Source organism: Pristiophorus japonicus, chromosome 4 (assembly GCF_044704955.1).
Source record: "Pristiophorus japonicus isolate sPriJap1 chromosome 4, sPriJap1.hap1, whole genome shotgun sequence".
Classification (NCBI taxonomy): domain Eukaryota; kingdom Metazoa; phylum Chordata; class Chondrichthyes; family Pristiophoridae; genus Pristiophorus; species Pristiophorus japonicus.
Window position 1 is genome coordinate 296,215,838 of NC_091980.1, and position 15,973 is coordinate 296,231,810.

The window sequence follows — 15,973 nt, forward strand, 5'->3', positions numbered from 1 at the left end:
GAGGAAAGGTCAATGAGCCACTCACTTCGCCACCTTCCCGAACGGTTTCCGTCCACTCCCTACAGGCAGCTATTGGTTTTGTTTGCCTCCTTGCCCTTTTACATAGAATGTACAACACAGAAAGGCCATTCGGCCAACTGGTCCGTGCCGGTGTTTATGCTCCACATGAGCCTCCTCCCATCCTACGTCATCTCACCCCATCAACATATCCCTCTATTCCTTTCTCCATCTAACTTCCCCTTAAATGCATCGATGCTGTTAACAGATGCTGTTAAAGGAGCCTCCCATGTAAATGGAGGGATAACGAGGACAAACTACCTCACAAACGAGGCAATAAAGCAGACTCAAACAAAACACAGATGGGCTTAAAAGCCGCAAAGCATGGATAGAATTCTGGATCATTAATTCAAACTATATCTCCTTTCTGTAAATAATCTTCTGATGGCTTCATGTCGTTGCGATTAAAAAGCTGAACCTTACTCGTATTCCAGCTCAGTTATATATTAACACTTAAAAGATTGTCAGCCTTGGCTCAGTGGGTAGCACTCTCACCTGTGCATCAGAAGGTTGTAGGTTCAAGATCCACTCCAGAGACTTGAGGCATTTAATCTAGGCTGACACTCCCAGTGCAATACTGAGGGAGTGCTGCACTGTCGGAGATGCCGTCTTAAGAACATAAGAAATAGGAGCCTGCTCCACCATTCAATAAGATCATGGCTGATTTGATCTTGGCCTCAACTCCACTTCCCTGCCAGTTCCCCATAACCCTGGACTCCCCAGGTGGACGTAAAAGATCCCATGGCACTATTTGAAGAGCTGGGGAGTTCCTCGTCTGCTGTTCAGTGCTTATCCCTCAATCCACACCACTAAAACAGATTATCTGATCATTTATCTCATTGCTGCTAGTGGAATATTGCTGTGTGCAAATTCACTGATGCATTTCCCTAAACTTCGAAAGTGTCATTGTATCCTACATGGCTACTGTTGGTACTATCTCAAGGTATGCCACCAGAGGGCACAGCAGTGGGAGACTCGTAGGTTACCTGTACAGGTGTGCCTGGCCTAGTATAAAAGGCAGGCCACCAGGTGTGATCCTCACTCTGTTGTTGCCAAATAAAGGACTAAGGTCACTACAGTTCAAGTACAACACATTGCCTCGTGGAGTCGTTACTAGAGCATCTAAGGACACAACAGAAAGTACTTTAATTGACTGTAAAGCGTTCTGTGATATCCTGAGGTTGTGAAATGTACTATAGAAATGCCATTTCTTTCCTCTCTTCTTTCACTCCCTCCCTCCCCCTCCCCCCCACACCCAATGCTTGTGACTTCCTATATAAGGTCCTGGAGCGTTTTATTGCCTCCCAGATCCCTTTTGGAATCCCTCCAGTCCGGCTTCTGCCTATGTCTGAGACTATCCTGACCAAAGTCACGAATGACATCCTCTGTGACTGTAACGCTATCGCTCCCTGTCCTTCTCAGCCCGTCTGCTCCGTGTGATGTCAGATTGCTTATTTTGTAGTCAGCAACCACAGTGAGGTCACCACATTTCCGACACTGACACCGTTCTTGAGTTTCGCGGGCCAGCAGTAACATTTCACTCGCACAGAGGAAACAGCCATCTAGTCCGGTCCTGAAAGGGTTAACGGGCGCTCACAAGTTTGAGCGCAGGGCCTGGCACCTGCTGCAGTTGCTCAAGACGTTGAGTTCAAGTTCTTTTTCCAGCCAAGGCCTGGCAGAGATCCCAGCCAGCTAACACTCCAACTCAGAAACTCCAGCGTAGGAGCAGCACTGGCCCATGGGAGCTTGTAGCTGGCCAAAGCCCAGTTTGTCACGTGGGTGACCAAGGGTCCTTATACTTGCTATAAATCCAGCAACAAATGTAGGGATTTTTCCAGAATTCATCTCTTGGCTGCTTGATAACGACTTATAAAAGCTGCTCTAAAAACGGCACTGCTCCCCCTCCCCCCGCTCTCTCGTATCGTATCGCATCATTGAGGCCATGTGGCTACAGTTTTACTAACAGCACATTCCCATCTCTTACCTCACCTCCTCTCGTATTCTCTGTTCATTTGCTTTCTTCCCTTAGCACATCCATTCCCTCTCTTCCTGTTTCACTCACTTTATCTCTAACTGTCTCTATCTCAATCTCTCTCACTTATCTTTCGCCCTCAGTCGCTATCACATCACCCCTCTCTCACTTATTTTGCTCTCCCAGTCACTGTCGCTTGTTTTCCTCTCTCATTCTCTCTCCTCGTCCTGCCCCGACTTCAATTCCCCCCCACCCACACCGTAGCAGGTAAATGTAAACACTGCTAGTGGTCCCTAGGGCCGCAATGACAGACCCTAACTCGTTGCCCGGAGGGTGAGGAACGAATTGTGAGCTCACTACCCTCCACCACGGTCCCAACACCTAATCGATTTAGGCCTTGGTCTCGGCCGAAGCCTCAATAGATTTCCTCTGTTCCTCTTCAGGGTTTCCACCTCTTTAACTGGCTGGCCACCTCCTCAGGTGCAGCAGGGGTCAGGATCACGCCGGGGGTCAGGGTCACGCTGGGGTCACGATGGCGGGTGAAAGTCCCACCCCAATAAGCCCCCTACCTCACTTTCAGCACGGGCGCTAAACTGGTGGTTATGCATCAGTCACCCGCTCCACACCCAGCCCGATGTACAACCCCCACCCCGCCCCAATTTACACGACGCCTCCTTTACACCCCTTCTACGCCCCGCCCAATATTCATTACCATTGAAGTAATTTCTCTATTGCAGACCATGGCTGAAGTTGAGAAATTCCTGTTTGTGATTTCAGCGGATGAGCATTTAATGGGTTTATATGACATTCCTCTTTCTCATATTCTAGCATTAACTAATTTTAATTTCGGTTAGCGCCATTCGGATGTTTCCAATGAGCTGGACACTAAAACAGTAAGCTTATGATCACCTCATTGTGGTTGCGAATTGCCTCATTGGATTAAGGTCCTAATAAAGAAAGGACTTGCATTTATTTAGGCCTTTTACATCCTCAGGACTTCCGAAACACTTTGTTGCCAGCGAACCTTTTTGAAGTGCAGTCACTATTTTTCCCAAGTAGCTAATTCTCGCACTGCACTGACATGAATGACCAAAAGAGCCAGGGGAGTCTTTCATACATCCCTGGAGAGGCAGCCTGGGCCTCAATTTAACTTCTCATCTGATACAGAGCATCATTAGTGGAAGGCCAAGCTGACAGTGAGAGTAGAAGTACATTGAGTTAACAACCTGTGCCTAAGCTGTCGGCGCTCTTATTGATTTAAGCCTCTTTATATATTTTTTTTTAAATTCCGATGTAGATTTTAGTGTTTTGCAGTGTTCAGCTAGCATCATTTTTGAGGTTATTAATTCTGTGCAGTCCAGTGTTACCAGATCCTCGACAAAGATTAGTGAAGACAAATGTAGGTCCTTTACAGACAGAAACAGGAGAATTTGTAATGGGTAACAAGGAAATGGCAGAACAATTAAATAAATATTTTGGTTCTGTCTTCACGGAAGAGGATACAAATAACATCCCAGAAATGCAAGGGAACCGAGGGTCTAGTGAGCAAGAGGAATTAAAGAAAATGATTATTAGTAAGAAAATAGTGCTGGAGAAACTAATGGGACTGAAGGCCGATAAATCCCCAGGGCCTAATGATCTGCATCCCAGAGTACTAAAAGAGGTATCCATGGAAATAGTAGAGGCATTGGTTGTCATCATCTAAAATTCTATAGATTACTGAACAGTTCCTGCTGATTGGAGGGTGGCAAATGTTGCCCCACTATTTAAAAAAGGAGGAAGAGAGAAAACAGGGAACTACAGACCGGTTAGCCTAACATTAGTAGTAGGGGAAATGCTAGCGTCTATTGTAAAGGATGTGAATAACGGCACACTTAGATAATATCAACATGATTTATGAAAGGAAAAGCATGTTTGACAAATCTACTGGAGATTTTTGAGGATGCAACTGATAGAATAAATAAGGGAGAACCAGTGGGAGGCAATTAGCAGCTAGTTAAAACCAGTTCTGTAAACAACTGACCAGTAGTGAGTCATCTGACCTAGATACAGTTTAAAAAGAGGCATCTTGTGCAGAGCATTGAGTGCAGCAGCAAAGAGTGGCATTCGTGAGTTTGGTAAGTGGATGAGTTCGGGCAAGTGGGGGTGGCAGGTGCTGTTTTGTCTTGTTTTTCCTACCAGTGCTGACACTAGAGCAGCTGAGAAGGAGTGCGAGAGTAGGAGACGGAGGCCCAGAGACCAGCCCAACCAACTACAGACAAAGATAGAGGGGTGCGAAATCAAGAGGTGATGTCACAGCCAAGCTGGTAAGTGATTGGCTGTTCGACTGGTAAGTATAACTCTCTTTTAGACTGACTTTTAGATTGGTTTAATTGGCAGCGAACTACTAAGTAGCTGTTTGGTGTTTAAGTAAATTTTAGTAAGTAAATTAATTTAAGGGTTAAGTCATAGCAGGAGAGCTCGGACCCGTGTCATGCTCCTCCTGTGTCCCTGTATCCAGTGTCCCTGATTACTATGTGTGCGGGAAGTGTGTCCAGCTGCAGCTCCTGACAGACCGCATGACGGCACTGGAACTGCGGATGGACTCACTCGGAGCATGTGCGATGCTGAGAATGTTGTGGATAGCACATTTAGTGAGTTGGTTACACCGCAGGTAAGGGTTAGGACAGATAGTAAATGGGTGACAAAGAGACAAGGCAAGAGCAGGAAGGTAGTGCAGGAGTCCCATGCGGTAATCTCCCTCCAAAACAGATATACCATTTTGGATACTGTTGGGGGAGATGACTTACCATGGGAAGGCGCCAGCAGCCAGGTACATGACACCATGGATGGCTCTGCTGCACAGAAGGGCGGGAAAAAAAAGAGTGCGAGAACTATAGCGATAGGGGACTCTATTGTAAGGGGAATAGATAGAAGTTTCTGCGGCCGCAACCGAGACTCCAGGATGGTATGTTGCCTCCCTGGTGCAAGGGTCAAGGATGTCTCGGAGCGGCTGCAGAGCATTCTGGAGAGGGAGGGTGAACAGCCAGTTGTCGTGGTACATGTAGCTACCAACAATATAGGTAAAAAGCGGGAAGAGGTCCTACAAGCTGAACTTAGGGAGCTAGGAGTTAAATTAAAAAAGTAGGACCTCAAAAGGTAGTAATCTCTGGATTGCTACCAGTGCCACGTGCTAATCAGAGTAGAGGGAGCAGGATAGTTAGAATAAATACGTGGCTTGAGCAGTGGTGCAAGAGGGAGGGATTCAAATTCCTGAGACATTGGAACCAGTTCTGGGGGAAGTGGGACCTGTACAAAAGGGACGGTCTGCACTTGGGCAGGACTGGAACTGATGTCCTAGGGGTAACATTTGCGAATGCAGTTTGGGAGTGTTTAAACTAATATGGCAGGGGGATGGAAACCTATGCAGCGAGATAGGGCGAAGTAATATGGAGTCAGAAACAGATGATAGAAAGGTAAAAAGTAATAGTGGAAGGCCGAGTAAACAAAGGCAAGAAACAAAAAGAGCCACACTACATCATAATTCTAAAAGGACAAAGGGTGTTAAAAAAACAAGCCTGAAGGCTTTGTGTCTTAATGCAAGGAGTATCCGTAATAAGATGGATGAATTAACTGTGCAAATAGATGTTAACAGATATGAGGTGATTGGGATTACAGAGACGTGGCTCCAGGATGGTCAGGGCTGGGAACTCAACATCCAGGGGCATTCAACATTCAGGTAGAATAAAATAAAAGGAAAAGTAGGTGGGGTAGCATTGCTGGTTAAAGAGGAGATTAATGCAATAGTTAGGAAAGACATTAGCTTGGATGATGTGGAATCTATATGGGTAGAGCTGCAGAACACCAAAAGGCAATAAACATTAGTGGGAATTGTGTACAGATCTCCAAACAGTAGTAGTGATGTTGGGGAGGGCATCAAACAGGAAATTAGGGGTGCATGCAATAAAGGTGCAGCAGTTATCATGGGTGACTTTAATTTGCATATAGATTGGGCTAACCAAACTGGAAACAATACGGTGGAGGAAGATTTCCTAGAGTGCATAAGGGATGGTTTTCTAGACCAATAAGTCGAGAAACCAACTAGGGGGGAGGCCATCTTAGACTGGGTGTTGTGTAATGAGAGAGGATTAATTAGCAATCTCGTTGTGAGAGGCCCCTTGGGGAAGAGTGACCATAATATGGTGGAATTTTACATTAGGATGGAAACTGAAACAGTTAATTCAGAGACCATGGTCCAGAACTTAAAGAAGGGTAATTTTGAAGGTATGAGACGTGAATTGGCTAGAATAGATTGGCGAATGATACTTAAGGGTTTGACAGTGGATGGGCAATGACAGCCATTTAGAGACCGCATGGATGAACTACAACAATTGTACATCCCTGTCTGGCGTAAAAATAAAAAAGGGAAGGTGGCTCAACCGTGGCTATCAAGGGAAATCAGGGATAGTATTAAAGCCAAGGAAGTGGCATACAAATTGGTGAGAAATAGCAGCGAACCCAGGGACTGGGATAAATTTAGAACTCAGCAGAGGAGGACAAAGGGTTTGATTAGGGCAGGGAAAATGGAGTACGAGAAGAAGCTTGCAGGGAACATTAAAACGGACTGCAAAAGCTTCTATAGATATGTGAAGAGAAAAAGGTTAGTAAAGATAAAACGTAGGTCCTCTGCAGTCAGAATCAGGGGAAGTCATAACAGGGAACAAAAAAATGGCAGACCAATTGAACAAGTGCTTTGGTTCAGTATTCACTAAGGAGGACACAAACAACCTTCCGGATATAAAAGGGGTCAGAGGGTCTAGTAAGGAGGAGGAACTGAGGGAAATCCTTATTAGTCGGGAAATTGTGTTGGGGAAATTGATGGGATTGAAGGCCGATAAATCCCCAGGGCCTGATGGTCTGCATCCCAGAGTACTTAAGGAGGTGGCCTTGGAAATAGCAGATGCATTGACAGTCATTTTCCAACATTCCATAGACTCTGGATCAGTTCCTATGGAGTGGAGGGTAGCCAATGTAACCCCACTTTTTAAAAATGGAGGGAAGAGAGAAAACAGGGAATTATAGACCGGTCAGCCTGACCTCAGTCGTGGGTAAAATGATGGAATCAATTATTAAGGATGTCATAGCAGCGCATTTGGAAAGAGGTGACATGATAGGTCCAAGTCAGCATGGATTTGTGAAAGGGAAATCATACTTGACAAATCTTCTGGAATTTTTTGAGGATGTTTCCAGTAGAGTGGACAAGGGAGAACCAGTTGATGTGGTATATTTGGACTTTCAGAAGGCTTTCGACAAGGTCCCACACAAGAGATTAATGTGCAAAGTTAAAGCACATGGGATTGGAGGTAGTGTGCTGATGTGGATTGAGAACTGGTTGGCAGACAGGAAGCAAAGAGTAGGAGTAAATGGGTACTTTTCAGAATGGCAGGCATTGACTAGTGGGGTACCGCAAGGTTCTGTGCTGGGGCCCCAGCTGTTTACATTGTACATTAATGATTTAGACGAGGGGATTAAATGTAGTATCTCCAAATTTGCGGATGACACTAAGTTGGGTGGCAGTGTGAGCTGCGAGGAGGGTGCTATGAGGCTGCAGAGTGACTTGGATAGGTTAGGTGAGTGGGCAAATGCATGGCAGATGAAGTATAATGTGGATAAATGTGAGGTTATCCACTTTGGTGGTAAAAACAGAGAGACAGACTATTATCTGAATGGTGACAGATTAGGAAAAGGGGAGGTGCAACGAGACCTGGGTGTCATGGTACATCAGTCATTGAAGGTTGGCATGCAGGTGCAGCAGGAGATTAAGAAAGCAAATGGCATGTTGGTCTTCATAGCGAGGGGATTTGAGTACAGGGGCAGGGAGGTGTTGCTACAGTTGTACAGGGCCTTGGTGAGGCCACACCTGGAGTATTGTGTACAGTTTTGATCTCCTAACTTGAGGAAGGACATTCTTGCTATTGAGGGAGTGCAGCGAAGGTTCACCAGACTGATTCCCGGGATGGCAGGACTGACATATCAAGAAAGACTGGATCAACTGGACTTGTATTCACTGGAGTTCAAAAGAATGAGAGGGGATCTCATCGAAACACTTAAAATTCTGATGGGTTTAGACAGGTTGGATGCAGGAAGAATGTTCCCAATTTTGGGGAAGTCCAGAACCAGGGGTCACAGTCTAAGGATAAGGGGTAAGCCATTTAGGACCGAGATGAGGAGAAACTTGTTCACCCAGAGAGTGGTGAACCTGTGGAATTCTCTACCACAGAAAGTTGTTGAGGCCAATTCACTAAATATATTCAAAAAGGAGTTAGATGTAGTCCTTACTACTAGGGGGATCAAGGGGTATGGCGAGAAAGCAGGAATGGGGTACTGAAGTTGCATGTTCAGCCATGAACTCATTGAATGGCGGTGCAGGCTCGAAGGGCCGAATGGCCTACTCCTGCACCTATTTTCTATGTTTCTATGGATGTTGTAGATTTGGATTTTCAGACGGCCTTTAATAAAGTCCCACTTAAGAGGTTATTGTGCGAAATTGAAGCACATAGGATTGGTTGTAATGTATTTTGACATGGATTGAAAATTGGTTAACTGACAGGAAACAGAGAGTCGGAATAAATGGGTCTTTTTCGGGATGGCGGACAGTGACTAGTGGGGTACCACAGGGATCAGTGCTTGGGCCCCAGTTATTCACTATATATATATATATATATATATATATATATAAAAATAAAATTATATATATATATATATATATATATATGATTTGGATGAGGGAACCAATGGGATTGTGAGTTTTGAGGAGGATGCAAAGACGCTGCAAGGCGATTTAGATAGGTTGAGTGAGTGGGCAAACACATGGCAGATGCAGTATAACGTGGATAAATGTGAAGTTATCCACTTAGGTAGGAAAAACACAAGGACAAAGTATTATTTAAATGGTGATGGCTTGGGAAGTGTTGATGTACTGAGGGACCTGGGTGTCCTTGTACACTAGTCATTGAAAGCAAAAATGCAGGTGCAGCAAGCAATTCGGAAGGCAAATGGTATGTTCTCCTTCATTACAAGAGGATTTGAGTACAGGAGCAAGGATGTCTTACTACAGTTATACAGGGCCTTGGTGAGACTGCACCTGGAGTATTGTGTGCAGTTTTGGTCTCCTTACCTAAGAAAGGATATACTTGCCATAGAGGGAGTGCAGCGAAGGTTCACCAGACTGATTCCTGGGATGGCAGGACTGTCGTATGAGGAGAGATTGGGTCGACTAGGCCTGTATTCACTAGAGTTTAGAAGAATGAGAGGGGATCTCATTGAAACGTATAAAATTCTGACTGGGTTGGATAGAATGGATGTGGGAGGATGTTTCCTTTGGCTGGGAAGTCCAGAACAAGGGGTCACAGTCTCAGGATATGGGGTCGGAAATTTAGGACCGAGATGAGGAGAAATTTTTTCCCTCAGAGGGTGGTGAACCTGTGGAATTCTCTACCACAGAAGGTTGTGGAGGCCAAGTCAGTGAATATATTTAAGAGGGAGATAGATAGATTTCTAGAAACCAAAGGCATCAAGGGGTATGGGGAAAAAGCAGGAATATGGTGTTGAGATAGAGGATCAGCCATGATCATATTCAATGACGGTGCAGGCTCGATGGGCCAAATGGCCTACTACTGCTCCTATTTTCTATGTTGCTATGTCTATACCAGAGCCAAAGCCTAGGCCTCTGACCAAATAGTTGTTATTTAATTATTGTGATGTGATATTAAATCCTTAAAAGGAGGAATTGAAATGCTAATTTGACCTGGCAGACCACAAATGAGGTCCCATTGGTGAGGGGTACGCACCTCAAATATTAACCCGACTTTTCTCTTTACCGACGCTGACTGACCCGCCTTGAGTTTGCAGCATTTTCTGTCCTGATTTCAGAATTTGCAGCTGCTCCTTTGCATTCTTCCATTGCTTACCCTGTGTGTGAGAGACGTGTACAGCAGGTAACCAGCCTGTGTGTGTACCACACCCTTGGGCTTCCCAGTGCTTCCCGATGTATACAACAAGAACAACATATCCTCACTCTCCATGGCAACTGGGTCACATGCTGTTTCCTCTTTCATCATTTCCTGGAAAAACAAGCCATTGCTTAGTCACTATGCACTATTATATAGCATTACATAGCTTTACATAGTATTTACAGCACAGAATCAGGCCATTTTGCCCAACATAGGAACAGGAGTAGGCCATTCAGCTCCAACCCCCCACCAACCAAGCCAGCCTATTCTGCCATTCAATGGGATCATGGCTGATCTGCCATCTAATTCCATATACTCGCCTTTGCCCCATATCCCTTAATAACTTTGGTTAGCAGAAATCTATCAATCTCAGATTTAAAATTAACAATTGATCTAGCATCAATTGCCGTTTGAGGAAGAGAGGTCCAAACTTCTACCACCCTTTGCTTGTTGAGTTTCCTCCAACTAAATACTGGGAAAACCAAAGGCTATTCCTCTTCGGTCCCCACCACAAACTCCGTTCACTAGCCACCGACTCCATCAATCTCCCTAATCACTGTCGGAGGCTGAACCAGACCGTTCGCAACCTGTGTGTTGCATTTGACCCCGAGGCGAGTTCCAACTGCATAACCGCTCCATCACAGGGCCGCCTACTTCCACCTCTGCAACATCGCCCGACTCCGTCCCTGCCTCAGCTCATCTGCTGAAACACTCATCTGCTGAAACCCTCGTCCATGCCTTTGCTACCTCTAGACTTGACTATTCCAATGCACTCCTGGACGGCCTCCCATCTTGCGCTCTCCAGAAGCTTTAGCTCAATAAAAACTCTGCTGCCTGTATCCTAAGTCCCATTCACGCATTACCAGTGTACCCCCTAATTTTGTTCAGTGTGCGATCCCTTTAACTGGCTGTGTGTCCCATTCAAATTTTCCTGCATATGGGTTTCTTCGCTGTAGAAGCCAGTGAGTGACCTGCATGGGACCTCCAAACTGCTCAGCCGTAACATTGCCCATCACCCCTGTGCTTGCTGACCTACATTGGCTCCTGGTCTGGCAACGCCTGTGTGTGAAAATTCTCATCCATGGGCTCACCCCTCCCTATCTCTGCAACCTCCTCCTCCGAGATCTCTGCGCAAATGTTCCCTTCAAGGCGTGCAGCGCACTGCAGTTCCCACGCAGTCGGCTCACCAGCTTTTAAAATGGGAAAAAACGCGCATACGCGGTATTTTGAATGGGCCATGCAGCCCCTTAAAGGGACCGAGTACCCCCCAAAAAATTAAAGGGAGATTGCTCTGCGCTCCTCCAATACTGGCCTCTTGCGCATTTCCGAATTTAATCCCTCTGCCATTGGTGGCCGTGCCTTCAGCTGTCAAGGCCCCAAGCTCTGGAATTCCCTCCCTTAACCTCTCCGCCTCTCTAACTCTCTCCTACTTTAAGATGCTCCTTAAAACCTACTTCTTTGACCAAGCTTTTGGTCATTATGTTCTAATATCTCCTCAGTGTCAAACTTTGTTTGATAACGCTCCCTTGAAGCAACTTTTATATGTCTTTGCACATTAAAGGGGCTATATAAATGCAAGTTGTTGCTTCTATTCCTTTCTCCCTCATGTGCTTATCTAGCTTTCCCTTAAATGCATCTACGCTATTCGCCTCAACAAGTCCTTGTAGTAGTGAATTCCACATTCTCATCACTTCGGGTAAAGATGCTTCTCCTGAATTCCCTCATGAATTTTTTAGGTGACTATCTGATATTTATGGCTCCTAGTTCTGGTCTTTTCCCCCCCAAGTGGAAACATCTTCCCTATCAAAACCTTGCATAATCTTAAAGACCGCTATCAGGTCACCCCTCAGTTTTCTACTTTCTCGGGAAAAGTGCCCCAGCCTCAACCTTTCCTGATAGGTATAACCTCTCAGTTCTGCTGTCATTCTAATAAATCTTTTTTGTAACTTCTCCAGTCCCTCTCTATTCTTTTTATAATCTGGAGACCAAAACTGTTCTCAGTGCTCGAAGCATTGTCTAACCAAGGCTGTATATAAGTTTACCATAAATTCTCTACTTTTCAATTCTATCCCTCTAGAAATGAACCCTGTGTTTTGTTCGCCTTTTTATGGCCTTATTGACATGCATCACTACTTTTAGTGATTTGGGTATCTGCACTCCCTGATCCCTCCGTTCCTCTACATTTTCCGAGGAGTATGTGGCCTCTTGATAGTTCCTACCAAAATGTACCACCTCACACTTATCAATATTGAGGTTCATTTGCCAATTACACACCCATTCTGCAAGTTTATTAATGTCTTTCTGTATTTTGTCGCAGTCCTCCTCTGTACTAACTACAGCCCCGAATCTGGTGTTGAGCTCAAATTTTGAAATTATACTTCTGATTTCCGAGTCCAAATTGTTTATGTAAATGGTGAACAACAGAACTATGAAGACATTCAAATACTATCCAATCTATATTCGAAACATGTGTTTCTTAAGTTTAAAGTTTCACATACACAGGAACAGAAGGATGAGAAAAGGCCAACTGATCCCTTTTTCTTGTGCACTCTCTTCATTTGGGGACTCAGCCCTCCCGAGGGGCAGAAAATATGGCTGCCTGCATTCACAGAGGGGGAGGGGTGGGTTGGCATTAAAAAAGGAGAAAGAAAGGCTTGGATTTATATTGCGCCTTTTACGACCATTGGACATCTCAAAGCGCTTTACAGCCAATTAAGTACTTTTGGAGTGTAGTCACTGTTGTAATGTAGGAAACACAGCAGCCAATTTGTGCACAGCAAGCTCCCACAAACAGCAATGTGGTAACGACCAGATCATCTGTTTTTTGTTATGTTGATTGAGGGATAAATATTGGCCAGGACACCGGGGATAACTCCCCTGTTCTTCTTCGAAATAGTGTCATGGGATCTTTTACGTCCACCTAAAAGAGCAGACAGGGCCTCGGTTTAATGCCTCTTCCGAAAGGCGGCAGCTCCGATAGTGCAGTGCTCCCTCAGCACTGCATTGGAGTATCAGCCTAGATTTACTCCAGAGGTGGGCCAAAGATAATATACAGAGGGGAAAAAGAAACTTACAAAATAAAAGATGATTAAAATTGCTGACTCCGTAAAGGATTGAAGGTTAGAAGGATAAACGACGACACAAATAATCAAACGTTCTGTTGCCTCTGTGTTCCCAGTCCGCCTGACACTGTGGCAGTGTAACCACAGAACGCAGTGTGGATTGCAACATGCCAAGGTTCCCGCGAAGCTGCGTGCAGCAATCTGCAAAGGCGCGCGCAATCAGCTCACCGGCTTTTACAGTGTAAATACTGCGCATGCACAGGAATTTAAAGAGACAAGCTGCACAGAACAAGACGCAGCTCGCTGGGAACGCTGGTTGATACCGGGAACTTTTTCTCAGTTCCTTTTCATGGACAGCACCAATGACAGTGCAAGTTGAGCCCACTCTGTAGGTGGGAGGAGGTTTAATTGAACAGCTGATCTTTTATGCTTTCACTGCCATGGAATTTTCCAGTGCGAGTTAACACGTTAGCATGACATTCCTTTGACCCCTTGTTAACCCATTTACTCTGTATGGCTTAGTGCCCGTGTTAAAATAGCGACTAAAGGAATTTCATACAAATGTACATGTGGTACTATTCACGCTGTGTTATCTCCAGGTCTTTCCACTCCTATAAACTCCCACCACCAGAGACTGCTTTAAAGCTCACTTCAATAAAAACAGTCTACTCCAGGGACTTGACCACAAAAATCTAAGCTGGCAGTCTACTGCAGTACTGAGGGAGTGCTGCACTGTCGGAGGTGCCGTCTTTCGGATGAGACGTTAAACCGAGGCCCCGCCTGCCCTCTCAGGTGGATGTAAAAAGATCCCATGGCACTATTTCGAAGACAAGCAGGGGAGCTCTTCCCTGATGTCCTGGCCAATATTTATCCCTGAACCAATCTCGTTAAAAACAGATTATCTGGTCAGTATCACGTTGGTGTTTGTGGGAGCTTGCTGTGCGCAAATTGGCTGCTGCAGTTCCTACATTAAAACAGTGACTTCATAGGCTGTAAAGCTCTTTGGGACATCCTGAGGTTGTGAAAGGCGCTATGTAAATATATAAAGACCTGTGGCAAAGGAATGGAACATGTGACTTAGTTTTATCATTCCAGCAATGTACCTCCTCCAGGGGGATATCGATATTCGACATCAGGACTTTGTTCTCTGTTCTCATAGCCACAAACACTCGTTTGACGGAAGGACACAACTTCACAGCTTGGTCTACAGTTTTCTTCAACTCAATCACCCGGCCGCCCCTCACAGCCTGGTTGCTGGTGATTATGGTTTCAGAATGTGCTTTAGGAATGAGAACAGGATGGTTAGGAGATTATACAGTAACAGCGGCTGACACTTGTATAAAGCGCCTTTAAATAAATCAGTAAGCCCCCAGGCACCTCACAGTCAGCTCGATCAGACCCGAGTAGCCCTCGGAGGGGGACCTGTGGTGCTGTTGAAGAGGCGAGATTGAAGGAGGCTTTTAAAAGTGGGAGGGGGTTTAGGGAAAGAGCTTGAAAATGTGGGATAGCGACGAAGGTAGTGGCTCTACTACTGATGGTGAAGCAGAGAGATTGGGGAGCGTGCTGTAGGTCAGAGCTGGAAGTGCAGAAGATGAAGCCAGGGACAGAGGCTGGTGGCGGTTACAAAGGGAGTGAGGGACAAGGCCACGGAAAGACTGGAGGACAAGCCTGATAGATTATTCCAAACCATTTCTCGTTCTTTTAGCAAATAAATTCATCCTGACATCCTGTTTAAATTTACCTTTCATTAGTTCTCCTTCACGCCTCTGGTCCAATTCTCCTGACTTACTTTGAAGCAATAATCTGGGTTCACCTTCTCTACGCTATTAAATATTTGATATACCTTTATGACATCCCCCTTGACCACTTTTGCTCTAGGCTAGAGAAGCTGGGAATGTTCTCCTTAGAGCAGAAAAGGTTAAGGGGAGATTCAATAGAGGTGTTCAAAATTATAAAGGGTTTTCATAGAGTTAATCAGGAGAAACGGTTTCCACTGGCAGGATGGTCAGTAACCAGAGGACACGGAGTTAAGCTAATTGGCAAAAGAGGCATGATGATTTGTTATGATCTGGAATGTCATCACAGGTAGTCCCTTGAAATCAAGGAAGACTTGCTTCCACTCTAAAAGTGGGTTCTCAGGTGACTGAACAGTCCAATACAGGAATTACAGTCTGTCACAGATGGGGCAGACAGTGGTCGAGGGAAAGAGTGCGTGGGGAGTCTGGTTTGCCACACGCTCCTTCCGCTGCCTGCGCTTGATTTCTGCATGCTCTCGGCGACGAGACTCGAGGTGCTCAGCGCCCTCCCGGATGCTCTTCCTCCACTTAGGGCGGTCTTTGGCCAGGGATTCCCAGGTGTCAGTGGGGATGTTGCACTTTATCAAAGAGGCTTCGAGGGTGTCCTTGAAACATTTCCTCTGCCCACCTGGGGCTCACTTGCCGTGTAGGAGTTCCGAGTAGAGCGCTTGCTTTGGGCGTCTTGTGTCAGGCATGCGGACGAAGTGGCCTGCCCAACGGAGCTGGTCGAGTGTGGTCGGTGCTTCAATGCTGGGGATGTTGGCCTGATCGAGAAAACCGACATTGGTGCGTCTATCCTCCCAGTGGATTTGCAGGATCTTGCAGAGGCAGCACTGGTGGTACTTCTCCAGCACTTTGAGATGTCTACTGTAGATGGTCCACGTCTCTGAGCCATACAGGAGGACGGGTAGACCATAAGCTTGGTCTCAGATTTGAGGTCCTGATCTTTGAACACTCTCTTCCTCAGGTGACCGAAGGCTACGCTGGCGCACTGGAGGCGGTGTTGGACCGCGTCATCGATGTCTGCCCTTGCTGATAGTAGGCTCCTGAGGTATGGAAAATGGTCCGCATTGTCCAAGGCCGCGCCGCTGGCTG

At 45.8% G+C, this 15,973-nt stretch overlaps 1 protein-coding gene across 1 annotated transcript in view; it reads right to left on the reverse strand.

Annotated features, from left to right (window-relative positions):
* The window catches only part of LOC139263465 (acetyl-coenzyme A synthetase 2-like, mitochondrial), an 84,107-nt gene that overhangs the window by 53,569 nt on the left and 14,565 nt on the right, over positions 1-15,973 (reverse strand). Inside the window, exons 4-5 of the mRNA XM_070879591.1 lie at positions 14,186-14,361; positions 9,979-10,131 (exon numbers count right to left, since the gene is read on the reverse strand). Coding sequence (XP_070735692.1) covers positions 9,979-10,131; positions 14,186-14,361 — 329 coding nt within the window. The remainder of the gene's footprint in view (positions 1-9,978; positions 10,132-14,185; positions 14,362-15,973) is intronic.